The sequence below is a fragment of the Cimex lectularius genome, unplaced genomic scaffold (assembly GCF_000648675.2).
Source record: "Cimex lectularius strain Harlan isolate CLEC.00 unplaced genomic scaffold, Clec_2.1 scaffold219, whole genome shotgun sequence".
Classification (NCBI taxonomy): domain Eukaryota; kingdom Metazoa; phylum Arthropoda; class Insecta; order Hemiptera; family Cimicidae; genus Cimex; species Cimex lectularius.
In genome coordinates this window covers 655,993-679,006 of record NW_019392873.1, presented here as the reverse complement: position 1 = coordinate 679,006, position 23,014 = coordinate 655,993, and the positions used below count along the sequence as shown (strand labels likewise).

General features: G+C 34.7%; 1 protein-coding gene across 2 annotated transcripts in view; it reads right to left on the bottom strand.

Annotated features, from left to right (window-relative positions):
• Nucleotides 1-23,014, bottom strand: part of LOC106667916 (large neutral amino acids transporter small subunit 1) — a 34,353-nt gene that overhangs the window by 8,884 nt on the left and 2,455 nt on the right. For both annotated transcript variants that reach the window (XM_024228908.1, XM_014396191.2), the window contains exons 2-4: nucleotides 6,308-6,510; nucleotides 1,224-1,349; nucleotides 856-997 (exon numbers count right to left, since the gene is read on the bottom strand). In XM_024228908.1, coding sequence (XP_024084676.1) covers nucleotides 856-997; nucleotides 1,224-1,349; nucleotides 6,308-6,510 — 471 coding nt within the window. The remainder of the gene's footprint in view (nucleotides 1-855; nucleotides 998-1,223; nucleotides 1,350-6,307; nucleotides 6,511-23,014) is intronic.

The following is a 23,014-nucleotide window of genomic DNA, read 5'->3' as shown; positions in this document are numbered from 1 at the left end:
TGAAGCTTTCTGTCACGTTTCTCATTTGACCAAGACAGCTAGTAAAGCATATTTTTTATTGTATTTCTTATTTAGAAATGTGTGGTGATTAGTGACCGTTAGTTTATTATTCGGAGATAGTGAGATGCGGTCTGGTGTGACTTAGGTTTTAGAAAAACATTTTCTTTATCGTGCCAACGTTTCGATCTTTATTGAGATCATCTTCAGGTCCTGGGATTGTTTAAATTTTACAATTACATGTAGGATGTGAAAAAAAAAGGATTTATACAATGCTAGAAAATTTTAGATAAAAAAATGAATTTATACAATGCAAAAAAATTGTAGATAAAAAAATGAATTTATACAATGTTCGAAAATTTTAGATTCAATCAAAGTATTTGTACTCACTCAAAGTGTTTGTTTTTTGCGTAATTGTGCCAGCTTGCTGTCTTTTCTCGTCTCAGTATTTCTATTGAAATTTTTATTAGAAGCAAGTTGCGTTCAAGATCTATTTATGAAAATTCAATTGTAATCGAAGCGGGAACGCAATTATGACCAATGCACGGTTTGGGATCTCGCCGGCAAATTGAGTTGTTACACCAACATCGCAATTAGCCGTCTTTCATACGAAAAGCCTTCACCAAATAATATCAACACGGTGAAGATATCCTCTCATAAACTGTCCAAGGCGCATTACATTTCATACCGAATAAGACGGCCCGTTACGGCTGAGAGCTGAAGAATTTATTTTCACCTAAGTATTAATAGATTTCTGCCTAGAATCTACCGTACATCTAAAGGGCAAGCCGAAATAAGTTTTAAAACGGCCTAATCGTAAGTGATTCCCCATTAATTCGAATTAATAAAAATACTAACTTGTATGGGTCTTGAAGTTCTTCCGTGACGAAATTTAGATAGTTCCATCCCCCAAATGCGAAAAGCCCGTAGTAGAGAGCTTTCGAAATGGAGGTCACCGAATAATTGCCTTCCCAAGGATTGGCCAAATAGGTGAGATGTCCTGCAACCGATTACATAATATTCAGTTCTCTTATCCAGTAGCAGTGAATAAGTGCATCTTTTAATTAATGACATTGTCTCTTCTTTATTGCCTCAAGTAAAAGTATTATTGAGCGAGTACCACCGAATTGTGTAAATAGTGAATATATATAGTTCTAAAACATGTCCATGTTTAACGTAAGTTTTGGGTGAAAGCATTTTTAATAAACAAAACTGTGACCAATTACCTGTTGCTATATGGTATAGGCCGGCTATAATGATCAGTAGGAGAGCCAATAATTTCGCCGCGGTGAACACGTTCTGCACGGCCATGGCACCCCTCACACTCATGCAGTTGACGGCCATTAAGAAACCTGTAAAATAAATAAATAAATGAATAAATCGTACGCTTGAACGTGTAAATTTACAAAATTGTAAAATTGTTTATATTAGCTGAGGTTTGCATTAGGATGAACACGCAACCAGAACAAGCTGATATAGCAATTCTGGAATATTGTTTATTTTAAAGTCAAAAATGTAGCAATCCCCTAATTATTTCCTAGAATAAAACTTCTGACACTCTCTTTCAATTTATCTGTTCAAATCTAGAGTGTATTGTTAACGCAAATAATATTTTTGACAATACGTTAACAAGGGGGCGTCGGTGGCCGCAACGGTTTAGGCGTTGACACGGCGCTAAAGGTAAAGGTCCCGGGTTCGAATCCAGCGGCCCTTTTTTTCAAAAACACCGGCACCACGAGGGTTGATATAACCTCTGCTGTTGCGAACCCTCGTAAAAAAAAAATTAACAACAAATTGACGTGGTGTTTCCCATTCCCAGTTTGTGCATCTTTTATATGTCTGTATCTCTCTCACTGTCTGTCGGTCTATCTTACCTCTCTTTATTTCACACAGTAACTATTTAGGAATGCACTTATATTTATTCGCGCAAATATATTCATTCCAATTACGTTTTCGTGGTCAATTGACCAAGTTAGTTCTTTCAATCAATTAATAAATCTTTATTGGTAAGGTACTGGTTGAGATAAAAAAGTCAGTGTCACGAGCGGGATTCGAACCCACGACCTTCGGCTAAATACTCCGCTGCTCTACCACTTGAGCTATCGTGATTCGATCCTCTCACTAATTAATATTTAATTGTTTAATTTTAATTGTCCCCCACATAAAAAAGGATGTAATACTACTAACTCTAGTCACAAAGATTGGAACAGTTTATAGTTCTTCTTCACGCGTTGGATCGGGAGTACCACAAGGTACAGTCTTAGGCACAATTTTGTTTCTTTTATATATTATTGATTTTTTTAAATTAAATTCTTTGGAAAAATATTTGGTTATGCAGACGATACTCGTATCATTTCCTCAGGGGATAATTTAATTAATTTAACTAAAACTATAAATAATGATATGAAAATAATTAATTTTTGATTAAACTCAAACTTTCTACTTTTTAACATAAAAAATGTAATGTATTACTCTTTTCATTGACAAAGAAAATAAATACTAATAATTTAAAATTTGCTTTTCATGCTTGTGATGGTAATGAAGTGTGTCCTTGCTTGCCTAACCATTTTGCTTATAGTGTTAGATATCTTTGGACTCGAATTTGAGATTTAATTTACACATTGATTTTTTTGGGATCCCGTCTGACAAAGCTCTTTTATAAACTTAGAATTTTACGTAACTTTATGAAAATTGAACTCTTAAGGGCAATATATTTTTCTATTGCACAATCCATAATAGTCTATGGTATTGTTTCCTGGGGAGGTACTAATGAATGCTACACTAAGACTCTGGATGTAATTATAAACTCACTTCTTAAAATTATTTTACGCAAACCGTAACGAATCTATACCAAATCTTTCTTAAATGTTCATGTGTGTTCAACTTCAATTAAATTCAAAAATTTTAAATTGTAGTTAAGATATTTTAAAGCTTTAAGATTTAATTTTTTTCATGCTACAAGTTTATTCAGTATTATGCTTGTTTTATTTGTTTGTTTTTCATTTTGAAAATATATATTATGTTTATTTCTCTGATGATCTCCAAAAACTCCTGCTGTCTAGTACAAGCTTTGCTTTTTGACAGCAGGCAGGGATGTACCAAAATATTATTTTTTGTTATAAATTTATATGTAATGTGCATCCTTGCAAATAAAAATATATTATTATTAATAATAATTATTCAGAAATCGTGAGATGCGGTCTGGTGTGATGTAGGTTTCAGAAAAACATTTTCTTTATCGTGCCAACGTTTCGATCTTTATTGAGATCATCTTCAGGGCCTGTGATTTACAAACATTGTTTACATTTAAAACATACATTTAGGATGTGGAAAAGTGAATTTATACAATGCAAAATATATTTTTTATAATCAATCAAAGTATTTCTAGAAACCTACATCACACCAGACCGCATCTCACGATTTCTGAATAATTATCGATTAACGGTCACTAATCACCTCACATTATTAATAATATTTATTTTGTTTTCTATTACATGTAATATTATAATTCTGTAGCCATTAAGAGATATAACTACTGAAGGGGGAACTCACTATCTCAGTCTGTCTGCCTGTATGTTTATTATCACTTTCGTTCTCTCAAATGTTTATGTATTGCTTATTGCTATATTGCATATTATGCTGTTTTTTAAGTTTTTCATATTATATGCAATCGTAAAACTTAATTTTGGCAGGCTTTCCTCTAAAAGCGTAATTAATAATTTTAAAGAAATCAACATCACTTTTACGTTTCGAGGCACCTTTGTAAGTTATCATCAAGAAGTTTTATGTTATCTATTATACAAAGAGAAAGATGATTCATTGTAGGCCCGACATCTGGAAGAAATAGATTCATTATCGTGCATCCTGCAATATTTAAAAGACTGTTTTATCTTGTTCGATAAGTGAGAACGGTACGAAGTTGGAGATATTTTACATACCGGTTTTCGTAGACCTAACTTCACTTTTCGTACGACACAATGTGACTATTGTTAAACGAGAAAATAATGAATTATTATTATTTTTATTTTAATGTAAACTTTATCTAAATTATCTGTAAAAAAGTAAAGTTAGACAGATGCATACCATAGTTACAATTAATTGTTACCGTTGGCAAAATGGATAAGGTAAATTTTTTAATAAGTTTATTAATGTAAAAATTAAACATGTTCAAGATATTTTATCGAAAGTCCGGTTAGACAAGGACGTAGTTAATAGATTTTCTTTTTCTCGAAAGATTTGAATAGTAGAATAAGAAGAAAAATAGTTTATTTAAGCAAATAGTCGATCATACAACTCAAATTTAAAACAACAAACATAACTTGAAGTTAAAATAATTAAAAACTAGATTAAAATTAAATACCAGTTTTATCAAAAAACAAAGCAAAAAAATTGACAAGAAAAATACCATGTGTTGGGGGCTGAAATAAGAAGTCTTAAGTTCGGTTCTATATTTATATGTGCAGGTGTGCACATGTTGTGCAGAGTTGAATTGATATATATAAAGCAATTAATGTATTACATTTAATTGTTATTGGTGTTTTACTTATGTAAATAAAATTGTTGAAACTATTGTTTAGTTGGAGGTACGATAATCGACAACTAAAAAATCGTGTTAAAATTAAATAATGTAGGTGCATGATGTGAAAGATAAAATTAAATAAATTACAAAACCTATTTACAAGGACAACTACATAGATAGATAATTTAGATATTACCATTTATAGTACATCTTTCATGTACATCTGTACACATGTGATTTCAGTTTAAGAAAACTATAAATTCATTAATTCGTGGTTCGATTGACCGAATAACGTTTTTCAATTAATCTTTAGATAAGGCATTGGTTGGAAAATGGCTAAAAAAGAGAGAAAATTCAAAAGGTGGGGTTGAGATGGGAAGTAGGTGTCCGAGTGGATCGAAGTCACGATAGCTCAAGTGGTAGAGCAGCGGCGTATTTAGCCGAGGGTCGTGGGTTCGAATCCCGCTCGTGACACTGACTTTTTTATCTCAACTAATACCTTACATAAAGATTAAAAAACTACATTCACATAGGTATAATTAAAATTAAAAAACGACAAGAACCGAAACAAAACTGATTCAGCTTACGCGGAAAAATTGCAAATAAAAGCCCATCCTCAAGAAAAAACTCAAAATTGATAGTAGAAGATTTTTTTTCTTTCCCCTTTAGTTATACGTCATTCCCAATTGTTTTATGAATTTTCCGTTCTGATATGGGTTCTTATGCCTGCTAACCAAGTCACTTTCACATGTGCTTTTGAAACTTATTGTAGATAAAGCCACGAAATCCTTAATTCCAAAAATAGTATTATTATTGTGTGGGTCATCAATTTTTGTATTTCGTGTTGCATTTTTTTCACTACTTGCAACTTTTTGTAATTTGTCGCGCTCATCAAAAGCCACGCTGCACACGAATTGTGGTGAGTAAAGAGCGTACAACTAACCACGTTGTACAATAGCTTGTTTGCCCGACTGAAATCTAACTCTGAGTGGGAACATTATTTCTATTGCTTAGGACAACCTACATAGAATTTGATGAAAAGTGAGTACAATAAAAAAAGTTATAATTCTTATTTTTCTCCCTCCCTCCCTGTCTCTCACTCTCAAACTCTCTCTCCCTCTCTCTCTCTTTCTCTCTCTCTTTTCCTTCCTCCGTCCCACTCTTTCTCGCCCGCTCTTTCAGCCTGTCTTTATAAATATTTGCGTACGATAAAGATCATGNCTCTCGCTCTCTCACTCTTTCAATTTTTGCATACGCCCTACACTAACGTACGTTAAGGTAACGCTTTTTGTCCAAGCAAAATGTTGTACATGAAATATTACATAAATGTTACACAGTACAAAGTAATATCCCTATTAAAAATTCAGGATAAGTTAAGGTTTTTAGTTGAGATGAAAAAAGGTAATGGCATGAGCGGGATTCGAACCCACGATCTTCGGCTAGATACGCCGCTGCTCTACCACTTGAGCTATCGTGACCTCGATCCACTCGGACATCAACTTCCCATCTCAACCCCACCTTATGAGTTTTCCCTCCTTTTTGCCATTTTTCAATTGGTTCAATTTTTAATTGGTCAAGCGGACCATGAAATTAGTGAATTCACGATAAGGATCAACCTCAATTTCCTTGAAAGTCATAAATGTATTTATTTAAGTTTTTATTTTTTTAAAGAAAAAATCTGTCTTTGGAATTGATATTGTTTTCTATGTATAGGTCAATTAAACACGAAAGTGACAGTAATTTATAATCTTCGCCTGCCCTGCGTATCGATCATCTTGTCAAATGACTCACTTAAAACCACTGCTGCGAGTGTGGTGATGGCTATCTGCGGTGGTTCGCAATCGGGAAAAAACGGCTTCACGGCGTATTGGGCGCAGGTGAGAGCGACGATTGCCTGCGTCGTCGGACGAATTACCCACAGAGCGGTCCACAGACGCAGAAAAGCAGCCAGGTCGCCGAACGCAACCAGGATGTATGCGTAATCCCCGCCGGACCTGTAACAATTACAAAGATGCTGGTTAAAAACCATATTTTTGAAGGAAACAATGAAAATACGTTGCACTCCGATCGTGACAAATTAGTAGGATAAACAAACCAAGATATCAGAATTATTGAGTACAGCTACATGGTCAATATTCAAAGTACGACCGAGAGTTCAAGAAATGATCACTCATTTTAGAAATTTAAATCGAAATTCATCGCAAAGTAGACAAATTGGTCTAAATGGTCAGTCAGCAGCCTATGCGATTTGAACGGACACACGCCTCCCCTGACACCTTTCTGAGGAATCCTTCTCTCGCGGCCTCGTGGTTAAGACAGTGAAATGACCTATTTCAAATAAGTTATGTTCCCATGCCTGCAGTTGCTGCTGAGGACACGGGCATAAAGACTTTTCTCTTTAATTAAATCTTAAAGGTAATTTCAATTCTACTATGTACGGTTGAGAAAAACTATTTTGTCTTTGATCCTCTCGTCTTTTCTTGCCAGTGTTCTTCCCAAAGAAGTTGACTCTTCCTGGCCGACATGAAAGTACACAGCTCCTTGTTGCTGATATAAATACTGCATCTAAACAGGTGTCTTTACCTGCTGCATTAGCTACAGTATCTGTTGTTTCGTTTCCTATAATGCAGATATGTGCTTGAGCCTTATGGATTTTACTCCGGATATTATTTTCTTCTATGGAAATTAAGTTTTTGAGAATATGATACACTACTGTTGGATTTTTTTTTTTTTTTTGGGTTCCCCAATTTTTCGATGGCTATGCCAATGCTATGATACCTTCATCTGTCCACCAATTTAGCCTCTCTGGTGCCTTCAGTATGCTCGGCTTGGCTATTTAAGCACTAGTCAGTTACCATCCTTACGCACTCTTTTGTAAAACGAAAGCATGACTTAAACCGACTGCAAGTTTGCTTTCCCAATCCACATGGATATGCTGCAAACATTGATTAATAAATTTGTGCGTATGTCCGATTCGTAATTTTAATTGCGGTGATTGTTGAGAAGAATATTTTCGTTCCTATTGCTTTCTGTCGGTCCAAGAATTAAGCAAGTAAATCTCAAGATAAGCGAGATAAACGCAAAAAACAAATTGTTTATTACAGCTTCTTGATTTTAAGCTCGTTTTCTATACAAACAGCCCTGCTGAGTCGACTGGAGCAAGGATTTTAGGTATAAATACTTACTAATCAGATACTGTTCTCTTCATTTTGCCAAGTCATTATCATTAGAAAAATTTAACGTTAGTAGGCAACTCAAAACAAAATATGCATTTTTGAGGTAAATAATTAAGGAAAACTAACAACAAAGAAGTAAGTGCTTTAACTAAAGCTTAATGGGGGGGGGGTTAGCCACAAAGGTTTAAGCGTTGACACGGCGCTCATCACTGTAAGTTAAAGATCTTGTGTTCGAATCCAGCGGCCCTGCATTCGAACCCGACATACTTACAAATGAACTTTTTTCAAAAACACCGGCACTCTGAGGGTTTAAAGCTTAATTGAAATCGTCACATTACTCGCTTGGCCCGGTCAGTTAGAGGTAACGTAGGCAGGCGTAGGTGATAGGATACATAGGTGTGCCGGTAGCACGTGAGAAACATTGCCGGCCCTACAGCTGTTGTGTTGCAATAACGGGCGCCAAGGTAATCCGGGTTTTTCCCTACTTGCACTTATGATGATTCAATAATAAGTGAAAACTTTGTCCTCGTGCTCTCTTATATTAGAATAAAACAGGTCTAACATCTATCAATTTCTTTGTACTGATTGTACGCACTCGTTGCACCTCTCCTTCCTAGACCTGCTATAAGCCTCTTTCCCTTCGAGAGCAACAACAGCTGATAATTACAGAAAATGAAACATTGTTCTGAAACTGAACCAAAGAATACTGAACTACGATTTGTTCTGAACTAAAAACGTGGTGTACTTTCAGCTGTACCAGGGGGAGGCTTCACTCCACCTTTTCGCTCTTAACCCCGTGTCCGCCAACACGCCCGCGATATTTGACATCTGACGACGCGTCCTGTGCTAGTTTTGCCCCCGTGATTTGTGACAGAACAGACCTTACCTGTATAGTATGGCATAGTTGCCGGGAAAGGAGAGGGGGAGTAACTGAGTAACTGAGGATGATCCTTTCCATAATATCCTTCTGTTGTAAGAATGTTAAATATACGATTGACCATCCCTACCAAAAGGTTCTATAGAGCCCTTGAACGCTTGCCATCGACGGAGGGGGGAATAATCTGATCATCCTTAGGTAGAACGGAAATGACGGGTACAAAATTGGGCAGGAGAGGGAGGGCTTAGGTCGCTTGGATCATTTGATAAGTGGAAGTGGAATTAACCCAATTCTCTACCAATATTAAAAATGTTTCTAGTTCATCATTCAAATGTGTGTGCGTAAATTTCACTTAAGGTGAATGTAGATGACTTAACTGTAGCCTCCCACAAACTCCAGAAATGCGGCGATCGAGGAGGAATTAGTACAACGAGATTCTTGCTCCTGAAGAAGCACAATTTTTTTAATTCGGTGAGGTTCGATCTCTTTGTACAAGTTTTTTAGCGATTAGATCGGTTCTCTAAATGTGATAGCCTTGGTGATCTACAGACAAATATGGTGATGTAAGCTTTAATTGGTGTTGCTCTCCAATGAAGTACACGTTTAAAATAAACGGGCTCACAATAATCGCAATGCAGAAAAGGATGTGGCGGCTGAATGCGATATAAGGGCAAATGCCATTCAACATATGGAAATGCTTGTGGCGTGGTTTGACACTTAAGACAATTTATGTTGACGGAAAACACTGAATCTTGCCATTAAGACGCCAATAATGGATTTTAATTGGAGCCAGAAACAATTCAGGGTCCCCATAAAGAACCAAAAGCCAAGTAATATTGTGATTTTTAGGGAGAGCAGTAACGGAAATCTTTCCGGTTCCAGAATAAAATATTGCAGTCCTTCGCCTATAGAGACAGAGCTCATGGGAAAACTAATTACTGTTCTGAAGTTTTGCGATGTGTTTGCTGAAAAATATCCACAATATGCAGAATATATTTTGCACGTGCCTTATTCACAATTTTACTGCTCCTTTCACAGTAGCTTGTTTTGGAACTTCACCTTGGATTTTTATGGTTGGTTCAGAATCTGGGACATAAAGTTGTGATCCGTAAAGTTTATCCCAGGAAGACTGCAATGTCAACCGCTGTGTTTGACTACTTTAGGAGAGTTGGAATCCCCGCGTTGGGGCGCATCCGGAATTCAAGTTGCAGGGTACAATGGTATACCATATGAAATGCTGCGAAGCATTGCCTGTTGGAATTCTTTAACAACATATGGAATACGGGCTCCTATCCCGACGTTGGCTTGTGATTCTGGTCATTCCATCCCTTGAGATTGGCAAGGATCCGAATCTGGCCACGAGTTACAGACCAATGTCCCTGACTACCTGCCTGAGTAAACTCCTGGAGTCCATGATAAACGATTGACAAAAGGGTTTTACGGCTATTATCAAGCCAGATTCCATACGCATCGTTCCGTAGTCGTTCATGCTTCCTTTTCGAGAGTGATATTCAGAATACGTTTAGAGCACGCTCTGATTGATTTCTTTGACCTCGAGAAAGCGTATGATACGACGTCGAGATTTGGGATACTTCGGAAATGTTGGGATAACGGATTTAGGGACAAATTACCCCGGTTCCTGGAGGCTTTCTGGAGGAACCGAAGATTCCGTGTCAGATTGGGGTTCGTGATCTCCAGGGAGTTTGTTCAAGTGAATACAGTCCCTCAGGGTTCAGTGATAAGCGTTACACTTTTCTTGATCGCAGTGAACGGTATCGCGGAGGGTGTCCCCTGACCAATCGCACGATTACAGTATTGACATCTGCTTTTCCCTTTCGGGGAAAGACCGAGCAGAGGTCGAAGGGGTAATGGAATCAGCGATAAACGCTGTGTCTGGAAGAGCCGAGGAAACTGGATTCGCCTTCTCAGCGTCGAAATCCGAATGTACTTTGCAGGCTGAGGAGGGCCGAAAGCGTTCCGCAGCTATGCCCGAGATGCGCTGCGATAAGGTACATAGAGTCGGTGAGGCTCCTCGGCCTCACGTTTGATCAAAAGCTTAGATGACAGCCTCACATTGAAGGGTTCAGGCCTTCGAGGTGAAGGGAAGGAAAATAATAACATCATTAAAGTTCATCGGTCACTAAGTCTTCATGTGGGGAGCGGACAGGGAGACCCTCCTGAAAATATTTGACACGCTGCCCTGCTAGATCTTGGTGTATGGTTGTATGGCCTATTCTTCAGCCCGAAATGGTATGTAGATAGAAGTGAATGCATTTAAGAGTGAACGTGAGTATGGAACTGCATCGTTGGGTGCTGAATTAACTTAGATGTTGACAGCACCATCCCCCGGAGCCCAACCGCGGTGACTGGACGGTTAAGAATGAGGTCTGCCTCCGGACTGCCAACACCCGGGGTGGGTGATTCTCGAATCTGTCGGCTACTAGTAATAGCAAAAGCTGGAATCGCCGGGGGTCTACGAAAACCCAATAGGCTCAGCTCTGTACACGTTTGTATATATGTACGTATATGTGGGGATGTGAGCCTATATAAATCCAAATCTAAACAAGTAACAAATCATTTGATCGGGAAGAACTGAACAACGAGCTTGTTTCTTTTGTAAATTGTTTACACATGTTCATAAAAAAATTCAAACGCATATTCAACTATCTACGTGCTATAAATGTTATAAATATGTTTTAATCGTAACACAATAAGATAACATTGTAAAGGCTTAGCTGGGCCAAGAGTTTTTTGTCAATAAGATTAAATTATAAAAACGTAGCGAAGCTGAGCTCTAAGATTGAATCCTATTCCCACTCTTCGCTCTGACCATTGCACTGTTGCTCGCCCCATCCTATTATTTTATTACATTTCTATTATTTAGAAAATAAAGTTTTTTTTTCAAACTTAAAAACTTCTAGCATGGTGATCGTAACTGGTGCAGTCGGTAGGACCTGCTTAAAATAATTTTGGAAGAATGCGTTAATTAAATCGACTTCGATTAAAAGTGGACTGTCAGATACAACACCAAGTAACGTCTGAGCACGCGAACCAAAGGACTGCAAGGAGGAACAGAAAGCACAGACAACGAGCAGTCTCAGGAAATGAACATTTCAGCCATCATTATCATTATTCATCATTATCGAGAGGCGTGTTTGTAACTCCTTCAACCTGACGATGAACGTTTAATGCTCGAAATCCGGATCGATGTAAACAACAAATCTGTGAGTAGAATCATCATTGACAAAAAGCGGATACTCACCTTCATTTCTATTAATTTGCTAGTTACAGCATTCAATGGATTATAAAACAATTAACAACACTACCTCCATTTATTTAAAATCAACCAGTTAATAAGAACGTTTAAAACATTATTATAAATTGAGACTTTCATACTCGAAAATCAACAAATCAATCTGGTTCAATTCCCGATGCTTGAAATTAAACCTGACCCCAAAATTCGTTCTCGCTAAATTAAATAAAAAACTAGTCTCTTACAACGTAAATACCATAAAGCTATATTAAATAATGGATTACATAAATTATATAGACAAAGAGATACAAATATTTTTACCAATATCTTGTTCGGCTTGCCTCATTATTGTCTCCATTAGATTGGGATAAGTAAGATTTTGATACACGGTCAAAATTTATATTTATCATTGATAAAAAAAAAAAACACTGGTAGACTTAACAAAATACTCATAAAGACCTAACAACCCCAATTAAAGTTCACCCAAGGGTTATGAACTTCCTAACGGGTCCTAAATAAACAAGAAATCAGGGCGTCGGAGGCCGCAACGGTTTAGGCGTTGACACCGCGCTCATCGCTGTAAGGTAAAGGTCACGGGTTCGAATCCAGCGGCCCTGTATTCGAACCCGACATAGTTATAAATTTTTTTTCAAAAACACCGGCACCTCGAGGGTTGATATAACCTCCGCTGTTGCGAACCCTCGTTAAAAAATATAAAAAATAAAACAATTTATTAAATAAAAGCTTAAATTTGTCCCAAAAACAGAACTAGATACAACGAAACTACTATCCCTTGGTTCATCGATTATTATATTATAGTAAAATAAATACAAATATAAAATGTAAATATGCCGAAGTAATTAAACCAAACTTGATAAATCTAAACGTCAAAGAATTAAATATCCCACCTATCAATTAGGTCTATTGAGAAAAGTTAAAAAGTAACTATAACATTACTTTAAAAGCTGGTATAGAAAAAAGTATAGTTTTCATTGTACACCAAAAATACGCTTCTAAAGTTAAAGAATTCCTAAACAATAACGATTGTAAAAAAATTTTAAAAAAATGATCCTGCCTTAAAATTAAGTACTATAATTCAATCAGCCATAAAAAAAACCTACTTTCTATTATTAAATGACCAATATACGGTTAAAAAATTTAAACCAATGAACCCGTAACCCCCAAATTATACGATTCAGTCAAAGACCAGCAGTGCCCTTTGATAATTCTCCGTGCCACAAACCCGCGATAACAATAGAAAAATAATTAAAACCCGTACTAACTTCAAACATGAATTCGGTATTTACAATTCTTTAGAATTGATAAAACCGTTGAGTAATATAAATATACCTAACAAATGTGTTTTAGTGTCAGTTGATGTTACTAATTTACTTACAAATAGCCCTCGTAAAGAATGTTCTAAACTAATAAAACAAAAACTTACGGAGAATTCTATTAACGAATATGTAAAAAATGATATAACAGACCTCTTAAATATACGCCTACTATCCAATGGTTGTAATTTTAATGATAAATTTTATGAAATTGAATGGGTTTCCAATGGGATCTCCATTATCACCGCTTTGTGCGGAAATATTCATGGATAACTTTGAAAAAATTCTTTTCAAATCAAATAACAAATTAATTAAATCTGTCCTTTTTTGGAAGCGTTACGAAGACGGAAATTTATGTATATGGTCGGGAACACTAGAGGATCTAAAAGCATTGCTCCAATTAATTAATTCTTTACGCCCTACTATAAATGGTACAATGGAAATAAGTAAAGATGGTTGTTTAAACTTTTTAGACTTACAACTGCCCATAATAAATAAAATAAAAAAACTTTGTTTAATCGCCCAATTAAGTTTGGCTTGTAATAAGAACACTTTTTGTTCTTTAATAGAAAAAAATATCAATTTAATTCTGACAAAAAATGCATTATATGTTTTGACCAGTAATATGACACATTAACTCACTTCCTTTTTGAATGCCATATGTTTAGCACATTCAAATCCAACTTGACGCCCGACCTCTCAGAAACCCAAAATATGTACGATTTATTAGTCATACGGACTTCTGTACAGCTAAACCGAATCTTTAATTACTGTTCTAAAGCTCTTAATTCAAGATATAAGCCAGCTATCTTCGTTGTAAATATTACATTACATTCACTAATTTCGTGGTCCGCTTGACTAATTAATATATTACAATTATCTCAACTAAAAACATTAATTAATTGTAAAATTACATTGCATTAACATACAATAATTGTATATAATTATTATATATGCTTAAAGGTGTACTTAGGTGTGCACAAAAATTATATTATACTAATTTGTACAATTGGTTATGGTTATGCCACTTAAACCTTCATAGAACATTAATATTGGAATTTTATATATATTTCCATTCCCATTAGCCAGAGCGATTATTAATATTACTTTCGTTCATTCCACTAAATTTATGACAACAAGCATTATTTTTTTTTAAATTAATTAATTTTTTTAGCAGAGGTCATGTCAACCCTCTGGGTGCCGGCGTTTTTCAAAAAAGCCCATTTGTAAGTTGGCCATTCACGATCGCTCCAAATGGAACTGCGCCAAGCCGTATAGCTCCATTTGGAGTGCCTGAAACTTGAGGGGGCATTCATGACCGCTCCACAGTCAGTCGCACCGAACGTCATCTAGTCTCTGATTACCTTCTCAAAATGGATGACGATCTCTTGTGCTACGCTGTTGTTTGTTTATATATTAAAAGCAAAAAACCGAAGAGGAAATGGTGTTAGAAGTGGCTCCTGAACAGAAGCCGTAATACACACATCAATTTGATGCAAGATCTTCCCCTTTCAGTTCATGAAGTTTCATGAAAGAACCCGCTGATTGGAGGAACTATTTAAGGATGGATGAAACGTCTTATTGTGTTCATCTTTAGTGTTCTATTGACCAAATTACTTCTTTCAATTAATCTTTTTTGGTAAGGTTTTGGATGAAATGAAAAGCTAGTGCCACGAGCGGGATTTGAAACCATAACTAAATACGTCGCTGCTCTACCACTTGAGCTATCATGACTTCAATCCTCTCGGACACCAAAAAATGGCAAAAAGAGGGAAAATTCGAAAGATAGATTGAGATGAGAAGTTGGTGTCCGAGTGGATCGAACTATCGAAGTCACGATAGCTGAAGTGGTAGAGCAGCGGCGTATTTAGCCGAATGTCGTGGATTCGAATCCCCTCGTGACACTATTTTTTCATTTCAAAAAGGTAGTTCTTGTTACCCCCTTGATTAGAAAACAAAAGACAGTCATGAGAAAAATCATCACTCTTCATGAAAGGTTAGCAGCCACATTACGTTTTTTAAGTTCACTTAAGTTCTCTACTACGATTAGCTGCTCAGCGCTTAGTGGTTATCAATACTGCATCTCTCGTTGCTTTTGTATCCTTTGTTTAGAAAACGTCGACCAACTGGTTGCGGACCGTATTTCTTTTATTAATATCGTCCACTCATTGTCCACCACTTTCCATAAACATGGTAAACTTTCATACAATTCAATCACTTCAACAATAAAATCTTGATTGGATGTCATTACCAATAAAGAATAAACGTTTTTGACTTTTTGAGAATGTACGACGGAGAATGCAGGGCCGCTGGATTCGAACCTGGGAACTTTACCTTACAGTACCGGGGTCAACGCCTAACCGTTGCGGCCACCGACGCCCCCCAACAAACTTTAATACTATTAATTAATGTTAATAAAACTCTTTCTTATTTTGTTACCATCACTATAACTGTATTTTTGTTATCATTATAGTTATCAATATAGCCATTATTGTTATTATTATAATTTATTATAAAACTCCTTCACAATATAGAAATGTTTATTATAATTAAATACTTGTAAGATTAAATATCGTAAATTACTGAGATTATATGTATATCACTGTAAGAATCCAACTTCCTCTATATGCCAAGGGCTAAATCAGATGTAATAAATAAATAAACAAAAAGTACAGAATGAAGTAGATTCGTCATTTATTGAAATAATTCTATGGATTTATGCAAAAACAAATCAAAAAACGTCAACGACAGATTAACAAACTAAGAATTAAGAAGTTAATCGGATTGTTCAGAGATAACAAATAATCCTATGTATTAAATGGGTTAAAAATACAATTCACGCTGTTTTATCGGTCGAGTTAAGCCGGTTTTATCCTTGGTAAGTGAATTAAAAGAGAAATTTAAAAAAAGGAGATTTTTCCTGCTCGTATAGTGGTTTGTTTGTTTGTTTAATTAACTCATCAAGATTAATAATTTCGCTGGGTCAAAACACGTCTTATTAAATTACAAAGCAATTACAACAATTGTGAAAGTTTACATCTATTTATTGCACGGCGATTCGAATTAATCTTCTAAAGGTAGCGCAATTGTCCTTGAGCTGCATATGTAGACATATTTCCATTTTCGAAAATTCCAAATAATATTTATTTACAAGAAGGATGGATATCAAAAAAGTATTCTTATGAGATTTTTAATTAATTTTTTTAATTTTTATTTTCTCGATCAAAAAAATTTTTGCCCTTAATTTGTCTCATTGTTTTAATCAATAAATATTTTGTTATGATATGTTTTAATTTGGAAATATCAATTGGAGGTAAACATACTTAATCCTTAATCCAAAACAAGGATAAAGGATATCCTCGATGAAACCAGCGGCGATCCTATTACAATGCATGGGAGCCCACCACATGTCGCTCGCATAGTACAAATGTACCTACAACAGCATAACATCAGGGTGTTAGCCTGGCCAGCCCGTTCTCCAGACATGAACCCCATCGAACATTTATGGGATAACCTCAAAAGACGAATAAGAGCAGGTTCATCCCTGATTCGTTCCACGATCTTGAAAGGACTCTTCGTGAAGAATGCACTAATCTCCAGCAAAGAGACATTTTCTGGTACAAAGTATTCCGAGGCGTCTTCGAGATGAAATTAAGGCAAGAGGAGGAAATACGCGATATTGAAATGTTAATTAAAAATCTAAAACAAGATTAAAACAAATTTTATCTGTGCGTCTGTCTTATTTACTTTTATTTTTTGTTGATTTTCATTAGCAATTTACATTTTTTTAAACTTTTTTAGACAAATACTCAATTATTAAACGTTAAACAACGTGAAACTTTGATTAATATATAAAAATGTATACAAATCAAGTTATATTACAAGTGGGTGGAATTTTTTGCCTGTCAGTGTATTTAAAAAACTATTTAAATACATTCCTCATAATCGATACTTCAAAGGTACATAAAAAAGAACTATGTTGTTTTATCACTACTAAAAAAGCCTACATTCAGGAACTTACTTTCAGTAGATAGGTGGACATTACATTTTATTTCACCTGGCTTTATGATCCAGAGTTAGAATTGAGAATGAATGAAGAGAAAGATTAAGAACAATTAATTAAGATTTTTAATTGAGATAAAAAAGTCAATCACAAGCGGGATTCGAACCCACGACCTTCGGCTTGATACGCCGTTACTCTACCTCTTGAGCTGTCATGACTTCGAAGTCAGTCTTGAGTAGAGTATCAAGCCGAAGGTCGTGGGTTCGAATCCCGCTCGTGACACTGACTTTTTATCTCAACTAAAAACCTTAATTAATTGAATGATGTTAATTGGTCAAGCGGACCACGAAAAATAGTGAATATTAAGAACAATAATGAATGATGTGATGTCGATTTATGTGTAAACCAAGGGTTTGTCAGACTGCCAAGCCGGCTATTCTCATCCTTGAAAGTCCAACTCGATTCTTCCTGAGAGTCTTCAAATATTTCATATCGCACCTACGGACCTGCCTTCCCAAGAGTGTTTTTATACTATTTGGAGGACGAGATGAAACTATTGGTCCCGCTGTGGAGCCATGAAGGGTCGCAATCATGCAACGAGGACGAATGGCCGTATATTCATAGCCATTAAAAAAGGTTTAAGAATAAGAATAATATCACATGAAATCAATAAAGGAAAAAACGTACTGAAAACGATCTTTAGGTGTAGCAGAATGGAAGGGCATAATGCTACTTTTTGTGCAAATGGGATTAATCAGTACAAAAGTAAACAAAGGAAGTTAAATAAGCATTATATACTGTTTATTTTGCTTACGATAGCTCTTAATTTCCTGTAAATAATGTAGAGAGATAATGGATTCGATTTTAAACTAAATGAATTGAGTGATACGTTAAATTTGCTCATCAGCCTAGTTAAATTGTTTAGAAAGACTTGTCTAGGATAATTTTTTTAAAAACCAGAAATGAAATATATTTTATATATATNTATATATATAAAATCAAAAAGTTCATTGACCGATATTCGTTGTGGTTGGCCAACTACTCACGTCTCTAAAGAGAAAGGACTTGCCTCAACAAGGCCCCAATTTGGTCTCTTGCGAGATTTTCTACACCGAGAAAGAGGCTATGGGCTGTACCCGACGGTAATAATTATATTTCCAGTGACAGGTCCGATCAGAATTTGGTAAATTAACGGTTTTTCAAAAACCGAACACGCGTAAGATATACGTATACGTTTGAGTAAATTCATGGCTGAACGTGCAATTTCAAACTCAAATTGAAAGAAAAGATTAATTAATATGATAGAACAGCACTACATTTTGCTAGCGATTTTCTACCTGATTTCAATACTAAGAGGTATATACAGCTTTTATATTGGTAAATCTTTACTAATTTCAACAATTTTAGGATGAAAAAACTCTACATTTAGTTTCTCATGTTGAATATCAATATTTCAACAAATTATCAGCGCTGATAAAATGTAAATAGCGTCTCTCCGGCGAAATACTTTTTTGAATGAGTAAGATGTTTACTTTATTAAATCAGGCCAGCGCTTTGTGTACTCATCTTTCAGTACTCTGCGTTCGCCACTCGTTCAAAACAAAATGATATTGGCCTTTCTTCACAAATGGAAATTCTAAAAACAGCCAAAAATCAGCATTTTTGTCCTCTACGCTATATTTGAACTGTAGGGAATTTTTGTTGACACAATTGAATGGGAAGATTAGCGATAAAATAAACAAAGCCGGAGGAACAAAACGTGACAATTTATACACCTTCATTAGATTTGATTGAATTTTCAACAAATCTATATTTGCTTTGCCATTTCGCAACTGCCCCCTTCAATTTTCTTTAAAAAATTAATTTTTTGGATCCCTTCCTTATTCGTATAAATTTTCCTTTTCACGGCCTCTTATGCCTTATAATTCGTAATTTCCAGTTAATAATCCCATTTATTAAAGAATTAAATCCTCGTAAATCCAACAATATAAAGTTTCAATTTTAAAAAATTACTAATTTTTTAAGTGTGAGTTTTCTTTAAATTTGTTATTTGTTCAAATTTTTAAATTTATTTCATTAATATGCACCTAAATTATTAATTTTAAAAACTTCGACACTCATATCTGTTTTTGTTAAAAATGATCATTTATATGTAATTATTCGGAGATCGTGAGATACGGTCTGGTGTGACGTAGGTTTTAGAAAAACATTTTTTTTATCGTGCCACGTTTCGATCTTTATTGAGAACATCTTCAGAGCCTCGGATTTACAAACATTGATTAAATTTAACAACTACACGTAGGATGTCGAAAAAAATGAATTTACACAATGCAAAAAAAATTTTAATTCAATCAAAGTCACACTTTGAGAGAGTACAAATACTTTGATTGAATATAAATTTTTTTGCATTGTAAAAGTTCATTCTTTTTTAAATCTAAAATTTTCTACCATTGTATAAATTCAATTTTTTTTATCTAAAATTTTCTAGCATTGTACAAATTCATAATTTTTTTCCACATCCTACATATATTTGTAAAATTCAATCATCAAGTAACGGTCACTAAAAACCACACATTTATATGTAAGTTAAATAATTTCTATTAATGAATCCGTTTTTAAGAACTTTTATTCAAAGAAATTACAAATTATTACTGATACACATTCAGTTATTTCTAATCTAAGAATCTGAGTCAAATTTTTCTGGTATGCTCTCCTGAATCCTAGCATTGTTATCGCCTTATTTATTTAATAATATTATTATACTCTAACATAACGTGTATACGTACTTATATTATATACTTATTTATATAATCATTAATTTTTCACTTCCCTACATCGAATAATAGAGATTGTATACTGTACTTGGATATCAGGCGAGAAATTTGATCGGTTGATTAAATATCACTTCCGTACCTGTACTTTTTAACACTGGCATAAGTTTTCCATAAATGGAACAGAGGAACCACTCCCTGCCCATCAGCTTTACAAACCAACTGTAAGAGTAATGTAAGCTCATCCCACAACCATCACTCTGTCCTATTGTCTGCACGTCAACGTTCCTTGAACTTATTCATATTTGAAAGGATTATTTGAAGAGATGCTGTTTGGTGTAGGTTTTTAGAAAGGCATATTCTTTATCGTGCCAACGTTTCGATCTTTATTGAGATCATCTTCAGGTCCTGGGATTTATAAACTCTGTTTATATTATACAAATACATGTAGGATGTGAAAAAAATCACCACACATATTTTAAATCTTCTTCGAATCTTCCTATTCAACAACACTGCCTCATCAATAACGATTTAAAGAAATACAAAAGTCCCCATCTTAAAATTAAAAACTAGATCTTTCTTTTAAATAGGTTTCGGTTGAAATGAAAACGTTAGTGTCTCGAGCGGGATTCGAACCCATACCTTCGGCTCAATACGCCGCTGCTCTACCACTTGACCTATTATGACTTCGATCCACTCGGACGCCAACGCTCCATCTCAACCTACAACTTTCGAATTTTCCCTCCTTTTGCCATTTTTCATTTCAACCAAAACCATACACAAAAGGGTTAATTAATTGAAAGACGTAATTTGGTCAATAAGACCACTAAATATAATGGATTTAAAATCTAAACTTCAAACTGCTATAAAAAAATACTGATTTTTTTTATTCTCAGATGATCAATATGCAGTTAAAAAATGAAAACCAATGTTACGCGATACCGACAAAATCCATATTAGATAATTATATATAACAACTGTGTCTTTGTATCATTTGATGTTAACTAATTTATTTACAATTATCCCTGATAAAGAAAGTACTAAACTAATATAACAAAAACTTATGGAAAGCAGCATTCACGAGTTTGTAAAAAAGATTTAGTAGACCACTTAAATATATGCCTACTATCTATTTATTGTAAATTTAATGATAAATTTTATGAAAATTAAAGAGTTACCAATGGGGTCTCCATTATCACCACTTTGTGCTGAAATATTTATTCATGGGTAACTTTGAAAAAATTCTTTTCAAATCAAATAACAAATTAATTAAATCTGTCCTGTTTTGGAAACGCTATGAATACGATATTTTATGAACATGGCCGCGAATACTAGAGGATCTAAAAGAATTCCTCCAATTAATTAATCCTTTACACACTAGAATAGATTTTACAATCGAAAATAAATAAAAATGGTTATTGCAATTTTTTAGACTTACAACTGTCCATAACAAATAACCTAATCGAAATAGACGTATATAGAAAACCCGCAACTATGATATGTGTGACTGTGTGTTGAAATTCAAAAATGAATCTTTAGGTTGATTGCCATACATTGGGAAACTATCAGAAAAATTAGTTAAAATTCTTAAACGAGAAAGTTTTAGAGTAGCTTATAGTGTGTTATAAGTGCGGGTCCACTTGGAAACATCCTCTCAAAACCTAAAGACAACGCTGACAACCTGTCAAAAAGCGGGGTTTACAAACTTAATTGTAATGATTGCGATAATAAATACGTAGGTGAGGCAGAGAAATTAAAACGAGAGTTTCAAAACACTTGCCTAAATCGAATAAATTTTCTGAATTTAAGGACCATCTAAATGAAACAAAATACAACTTCAATTTAAATTTAAATACAACAGTGTTACACAGTTTCAACCTAATGAGGCAAATAGATTGTTATGAGAAATTTGAAATTAAAAAAATGTCAATTCAAACATGGAGATAAATGCATAAATAATATAAAAGATTTTGATTTTCCCCGATTTTGTAGTATTCTTAAATAATATTCGACATAAATTAATCCTTAATTTAATTTTTTTCACAAAATATACATTTATAATTCGTTATAATCCGCGTTTTTTACCCGATCAAAATAGAGCAGCACAAAAAAACCAGCTGCTGTCTGGAACATTGGAAAGCTTTTCTACAATTCACGTCGAGAGACGTGTTTGTGTCTTCTTCCTGATGATGAATACTTAATACTCGAAATTCCGAAAGGCGCGTAAAACTACCTTTTCCAAAAAGTTCATAGCCTCTGTCCTTATTCGCAAATTAACACGGCTATGTCTTTGGGCTGGAATAAGAACGTGGCCTGTTTGGAATTTTTCTGCGTCATTGATATCGCGTTACAGGGGATAGGCTAAGTTTAGGGTTCGGATTGGGATTAGGCGTTAGGTTACGGTCAGGGACGGGTTAAGGACGTTATGGTAAGGGTTAGTAACGGGTAAAAGTCGAGTGGGTTAGGGTTAGAGTTAGATTAAAATTAGTGACGGTTTAATGACGGATCAGGTTAGTTTAGGTATGGTTAGGGTTAGCGTTAGGATTAGTGACGGATTAGGTTACATATCCACGATTCAATGTTTTACCGTGAAGCGGAGAAAATTGCGAGTGCGAAACGCGAATTTAACGTTTTTGTTTTGTTTTTTCTAATGCAAATATACTGAACTATTCTAGTAAATTAATGTTATTTTGTAAAATCTTCTATTACTTGTTTATGTGATGTGCTTGACATAGAAAAAGCTTGTTAATTATTTGACAATATCTTTATTATAGAGTCAATTCTGCTTTTAACACCTTGCTATCACGGATCGAGAAATTGTGTAAACAAAAAATAAAAACAAGTTTTAACTTCATGTCTATGGATTTTATTAAAAGCGTGTTTCCTATTAATGTCGCTTCTCGAACCTAATAAAATAAGAAAACATTGTTTGCTTTTTTAAACTCCTCCTACTGTTTACTTTACCCAGATAACCCTGGTGGAATTTCCTTACCATTTTATCAAGGGTTAGCAACTGTTTTTTGTTTTGTTTTTTTGTTAGCAGTGAATAGTATTAATTAAAGTTTTTTGTCCATACACTAACTC